General features: G+C 53.6%; 1 protein-coding gene across 2 annotated transcripts in view; it reads left to right on the top strand.

Moving 5' to 3' along the window:
* Sncb (synuclein, beta) overlaps positions 1–6482 on the top strand; it is an 8602-nt gene extending 2120 nt beyond the window's left edge. The window contains exons 2-5 of one of the 2 annotated variants that reach the window (XM_013016046.1): positions 2488–2529; positions 2676–2794; positions 5728–5817; positions 6145–6482. In XM_013016046.1, the coding sequence (XP_012871500.1) occupies positions 2488–2529; positions 2676–2794; positions 5728–5817; positions 6145–6177 (284 nt within the window). In that variant the 3' untranslated portion in view covers positions 6178–6482. The remainder of the gene's footprint in view (positions 1–2487; positions 2530–2675; positions 2795–5727; positions 5818–6144) is intronic. The other variant, XM_013016047.1, reaches the window with a different exon arrangement.
* Positions 6483–6597: the final 115 nt, after the last annotated feature.

Below are 6597 nucleotides of genomic sequence, written 5' to 3'. Positions count from 1 at the left end.
GTCTCTGGACGCTCCAATGATCAACTCCAAAAAGCCGGAAGGACAAGTGTGATTCGAGTGGTGGAGCATCAGCCTTGAGTGGAAAAAAAAAAAAAAGCTAAGGGACAGCACCCAGGCCCAGAGTTCCAACCCCAGCACACATACATACACACACACAGGGGGTGCAGCATGCATTGTTCCTCCTTTAAAAATAAAGGGGGGAAATAAAGAAAGAAAAAGGCTGCCGAGCTGAGCTAGGTAGTCTGGATGGGGAAGTGGGGTGGGAGGGGGGGAGGGTTGGCAGAAAGGCCCTGGATGGGTGGGAAGGGGCTGCTGGAGAGCTGCAGACACTGTAGATGAGATCAGATTGGTGGGCAAGACCTTTACAAGCCAGGGGCTGGCACTATGGTAATGACCGCGTCAGGAAGGGGCCTCTGGGGGGTTAGTGCACCCCAGGAGACCCATACGATGGAGACCATACCTGTTTGGCCTTACCTACCTGGCCCAGCTCCGCACCTCCTAGCCTCTTCCCCTAATCCTTTCCCTCCTGTTGAACACCCGCACATACACACATATCCCTCACCCTGCACACACTACTGTCACTAATAGATTCTCCTCTTCGCAGCCACGCCACCCTCTACTTGAGATGAACACTTCTTGTTCCTTTCCTGCCCTGGAGCCATGGCTCTTTTCTAGAATGTACCCTAAGCCCTTAGCTCCCCACAGCCTGGCATCTGTACCCTAATGGTCCAGCCACGGTCTCTCTCTCTCTCTCTCTCTCTCTCTCTCCCTCCTACCTGGGTCCCTGAGCCTCCTTCAGAGTATCCATCTGCTCCCCAAGTCATACGATTCAGGCAGTGTCCCCCACCTCCAACCCCCACCCCACCCCACACAGCCTTGGAGGGGAGATGTCCTCTCTCTAACTGAGCCTGCCTCTCTCTCTCCTACCTCTTCAGAGTGAGCCACTGGCCCAGGGCCTTGCCAAAAGTACACACAGATGAGCAGTTATGGGAGGAACAAATGGGTGGACCCCAAACCCATTTCCCCTTCTGGCCGGTCTTAGCTTAGCTCTGGACATGCTCAGCCTTCTTACTGTACCTCCTTTCTAGCCTCTCCTTTGCCTGCCCAGAGGCCTATTTCTGAATCAGTGGTTGTCTGGAATACTAAATCCTCCACATGAGAGATTTCCCCACACCTTAGAGGACCCTCACCCCAAACCACTCCTCATTCTTTTGTTGTTGGTGGTGGTGGTGGTGGGGCTTGAACTCGGGTCCTGAGCGCTGTCCTTGAGCTCTTTTTTTTTGCTCAAAGCGAGCGCTCTACCACTTTGAGGCACAGCACCACTTCCGTTCTTTCTGGTGGTTCATTGGAGATAAGAGTCTCATGGACTTTCCTGCCCCGGGCTGGCTTTGAACCATGATCCTCAGATCTCAGTCTCCCAAGTAGCTAGGATTTCAGGCGTGAACCACCACTGTCTGTCCTCACTTGGAGATCTTGCCCTTCCCAGTGATCTCCCACTTCAGTAAGGGCAGGTCCAGCCGATGTCACACGTGTATCCTCAATAGCATCTTGGCCTTAAAACTCCACAGATCCAATCTGAGATGCTCCACTCTGGGGAGGAAACGCAGGAAGAGAGAATCTAGAAGGCACGGGACTGAGCAGGGCACAGGCTGCTGCTGTAGGAGGGCACCTTTCAAAACCCATAGGCCAATCTGTCTCTCAGGCTGGGCAGCCACAGGCTCATAATGCGCTTGGAGGCAGGAAGTTTGAATGAAGAAACCTGATTTGAATGTCAGTCAGCCTCTTACTGGCTGCTGACTGTTACAGAACTTCCGTGGCGAGGAGAGGTTCCTATGGACTTTGGGGTGTATGTGTGTGTGTGTGTGTGTGTGTGTGTGTGTGTGTGTGTGTGTGTTGGTACTGAGGCTTGAACTCAGGGCCTGGGCACTCCCTTAGCATTTTTGCTCAAACCTGGCACTCTACCACTTGAACCACAACTCAATTTCTAGCTTTTTTTTGGGGGGGGGAGAAGGTTAATTAGAGATAAGAGCCTCATTGGGTTTTCCTTCTCCTGGCTGGCTTTGAACTGTGACCCTCAGATCTCAGCCTCCTGAGTAGCTAGGATGACAGGTGCGCGCCTGTGGTGCTCTGTTTCTCATAGAATTTGTGCTTTGCCACACATCTGGGGTTCTACGAGCATCCAGTAGGAGTGGGGGGAGGTGTCAGGTTAGGGGGAGATCTGGAAGGCCTAGAAAGTAAGGGTGGGGGTTGAGGGTGATTGGGATGGGGCTGGAGTTGTTTGGGGGGGGGAGGCAGCCCAAAGAAAGAGTAATGCAGACAGGAAACCCGCAGTCCACCTGTGTCCCTCAGCCCCTCCCCTTCCCCTGCCTGCAGAGACCCCTGTGAGCCTGGGGGGAGGGAGGGGGGGGAAAAGGGGAGGGAAGAGGGCTGCTTGGATCTGTTTTCTCAGCTTAGACTTCCTTCAAAGCATTCTCTCTCCTCCCACAGGAAGCAAGACACGAGAGGGCGTGGTACAAGGTGTGGCCTCAGGTATCCAGCCCTGACCCTGTACTTACTGGGAGCCAGAGGTCCCAAGTCCACTTGGGGAGGGCAGGCCCTAGGATGCTATATAGGGGGCATCTGTTTCCTCCCCCCCTCCCTTCCTGATCTCTACCTTACATCCTTTATGGCTCCAGTGGCTGAGAAAACCAAGGAGCAGGCAACGCACCTTGGAGGTGCTGTGTTCTCCGGGGCTGGCAACATCGCTGCAGCCACAGGTCTGGTCAAGAAGGAGGAGTTCCCCACCGATCTGAAGGTGAGCGATTCTCCCAGGCTCACAGCTGCCCTGTCCATCCCCTCCAGCCCCAGCCAGCCTGGAGCTCAGACGCTGCTGTGCGCAGATGCTCCCGTGAGAGACACACACTATCTGGCTTCTCCGTCCGTGGGTGTCCCTGGTTATGCGTTCCTGTCATCTCACGGAATGGGGAATTGTTGCTGCGGGTCCTACGGTGATTGGTTTTCCTTCCGTGCAAAAAAAGATAGTAAAGAAGAAAAAAAAATAAAGCAAGCCACTAAGCTGGCAGTTTATGCCTGTCATCTGAGCTACCCAGGAGGCTGAGATCGGAGGTTAGAGGTTCAAAGCCAGCCCAGGCAGGAAAATCCATGAGATTATTATAATTTTTTTTAACTGCCAGTCCTGGGGCTTGAACTCAGGGCCTGGGCATTGTGCCTGAGCTTCTTTTGCTCAAGGCTAGTGCTCTACCACTTGAGCCTCAGCACCACTTCTGGCTTTTTCTGTGTCTGTGGTACTGAGGAATCGAACCCAGGGCTTCATGTATGCTAGGCAAGCACTCTACCACTAAGCCACCTTCCCGGCCCCTCCATGAGATTCTTATCTCCAATGAACCAGTAAAAAGCAGGAAGTAAAAGAGATGTAGGAAGTGGAGCTGTGGTTCAAGTGGTAGAACACCAGCCTTGAGTGAAAAAAAATTAAGTAACAGCACCCAGGATTGGAGTTCAAGACTCAGTATTAGCATACACAAACAGACAGACACACACACACACACTTTAAAAAACTGGTAGAAGCCAGGTGCCAGTGGCTCACGCCTATAATCCTCATTACTCAGGAGAGATCTGAGGATCACGGTTCAAAGCCAGCCGGGCAGGAAAGTCTGTGAGACTCTGATCTCCAATGAACCACCAGAAAATGGGAAGCGATGTGTGGCTCAAGTGGTAGAGTGCTAGCCACGAGCTGAAGAGCTGAGGGACAGCACCCAGGCCCAGAGTTCAAGCCCCGTGGCTGACCAAAACAACAAAACCAAAACTGGTAGAGAAAGAGCTATGAGCTCCTGAGCACCACAGAACTAGATTCAAATCCTAATTCCACTATTTCTTAGCTGTGTAACCCTGGGTGAGTCCCGTGACGTTTCTGAACCTGACAACCTATAACATGAAAGATAAACATGGTGGGACTCTTAGGCAGAATAGAGATAACATACCTCAGACATTCTCCATACTGCAGTGTGTGCTGGGCATGATAGTGCCTGCCTGTAATCCTCGCACGCAGGTGGCAGAGACAGGAGGATTTGGATTCAAGACTAGCCTCAGCTGCTTAGCAAGTGATGCTATCACTGCAGTTCCAGTGATATGTGTGTGTGTCATATATATATATATATATGCCTGGGTTTTGGATGAGCCATTTCCCAGTTAGAGATTGTGGAGCCCAGAATCTAGGGAGCAGTATGTCTGTCCCTGGGGGACCACATGATCACAGGTGTGCTGAGTTAGAGTGTCCTGGGGTCCTAAGCATATTTTTTTTCTTTTTGGTCGAGGCGAGTGCTCTACCACTTGAGCCCCAGCCCCACTTCCAGCTTTTTCTGCTTATGTGGTGCTGAGGAATCGAACCCAGGGCCTCATGCATGCAAGGCAAGCACTCTACCACTGAGCCACCTTCCCAGCCGCCTGCTGTAGGTGCCTGTGTTCATCCTTAGATGTATGCAGTGAGCTAGAGGATGAGCATGCGTTCTGGGTGTTTATCCACCTGCCTGCAGAGACCCCTGTGAGCCTGGAGATAAGAGTCTCATAGACCTTCCTATCTGAGCTGGATTTGAACCTCGATCCTCAGATCTCAGCCTCCTGAGTAGCTAGGATGACAGGTGTGAGCCATGGGTGCCCGGCCATTTACATTCTTTCCAAACAAATGTGCTGCTCAGTCCGTCCGAAATCTTTTTTATTGTATGTACTTATTTACTTTTGTGTGTGTGTGTGGAAAAAGATTGCTGGATATCCAGGGCATGCTAGTCAGGTGCTCTACCTCAGAGTCTCCAACGCTTGGATCTCTAAAACTGTTTCCTTCCTAGTTGTGTGATTTGGGGGTCAACAAACTTTCCCCCCGTTTCCTGGGTCATCTCTCCAATGCAGAGAATAAACCAAGTCGATCTCATTGTGCACACAGGGGCCAGCTAAACAGGTTCCTGTGGGCAGATGAAGTTATAGATGAAGTTATAGAAGAAGCCAGAGGAATGCCAACCTCAGTGTTAACACCCCCCCCCTCAGGGTCTATGGCCTATTCCATCCTACATATGGGCCAGGTTACTGTAGGTTAAACTGCGTGTGCACATACATGTTCTCACCCACAGATGGCCCGCCATGTGTCTAGCCATCCCCCCCGCCTTTCCCCCACACATACACCCCATGTCTGCCTGCCATTCGGTGCCCATCTGGGCAGCAGATGCAAGGGGTGGAGGAGGGGAGAGTCTTACTTAGCTCATACATCCAAGCAACACCATGAGCTGTTGCTTCCAGCTTATCTTAAAATAGCAACGGGGAAGAAAGCAGGCCAGGCTGGGCCCTGGGGGAGGGATGGGTGGAAGGTGGCTGGGGAAAGAATGGCTCAGAGCCCCTGTCCAGCCCTGGGCTGAGCCTCTATCTCTCTCCAGCCCCGGAGGGAGGAAGCTGCCCAGGTTTTCCCAGGGGGTCCTAAAGTCCATGGCAGGAAGCCTGGCAGGAAGGAGACAGGGGTAGATGTGTCGTTGGGAACTCTGCATCCTCCACCCATCCACCCTGCACCTGCTCCAACTCCCATGCTTCCAGGGACTTCGTCCTTCACCTTACTTCTAAGACGCTTCCTAAGAAACGATTTATAACCGATCTCCTTCCAAGAAGCCCGAAGTTGGCAGCCTGGGATTTTAGGGGTGTCTCTGAGCCACCCTTGAACAGGCCCTGCCTTTCTCTGTCCACTCTCCACAGCCAGAGGAAGTGGGCCAGGAAGCTGCTGAGGAGCCTTTGATTGAACCCCTGATAGAACCCGAAGGGGAGAGCTATGAGGAACCACCGCAGGTGAGGCCCTGGGCTGGGGTGGGAGGTCCCTGCACTCGCACCAGGCTGGGCTTAGGGGGCTTCTGGACCAGCCTCTTCAAGAAGCCACGCCTCCAAGAGGCGGGAGCAAGGGAGGGGAGGACCGATGGGACCTAAGGAATATCTGTGCTGTCATAGACTGCAGGTTTACACACACACATACACACACACAGGGGGTGCAGCATGCATTGTTCCTCCTGGAGAGGGGGGGTGGAGCTTGGCCTTTGGGGGGGGGTGTCCAACATCACCTTCCCCCCCTCCACCTCCCTTTTGCTCTTCTTTGCTCTGCCCCCCCTCCTCCTGCTGCAGGAAGAATATCAGGAATATGAGCCAGAGGCCTAAGGACCAGGGTCGGTCCTCACCAGCAGCACAATTTCTTTCCTGTCCCCCCAGATCGGCCCCATCCTGGCCCCACCCCACAACCAGGGCTGTCCTAATTTACCTCCCCCTCCCCCGCCTCTCCTGAGCCCCCCAAAACACGAGATCTTCCTTCTGCTCCGAGGCAACCCCCGACCCCACTTCCTTTCCTCGGAGCCTGTGTTCGTTATCTGTCCATCTGTCTGTCCTCCTCCGCCCCCGGGCGTCCTACCCTTGGGAGGGGGGGAGCCATAGACTGGATGGGGGGGAGGCCCGAGACTATTCCCTGGGAGCCCCCGACCCCACGACGGTCGCCACCCCCCTCCCTCCAGCGCCCCCCCACCCCCCCATCGCGTCTGACGTCTAGCATGTTCTATGTATTTTTCATCGAAGACCAGAAATGAT

Source organism: Dipodomys ordii, unplaced genomic scaffold (genome assembly GCF_000151885.1).
Source record: "Dipodomys ordii isolate 6190 unplaced genomic scaffold, Dord_2.0 Scaffold29, whole genome shotgun sequence".
NCBI classification, from domain to species: domain Eukaryota; kingdom Metazoa; phylum Chordata; class Mammalia; order Rodentia; family Heteromyidae; genus Dipodomys; species Dipodomys ordii.
This window is presented reverse-complemented; position numbering and strand designations above follow the sequence as displayed.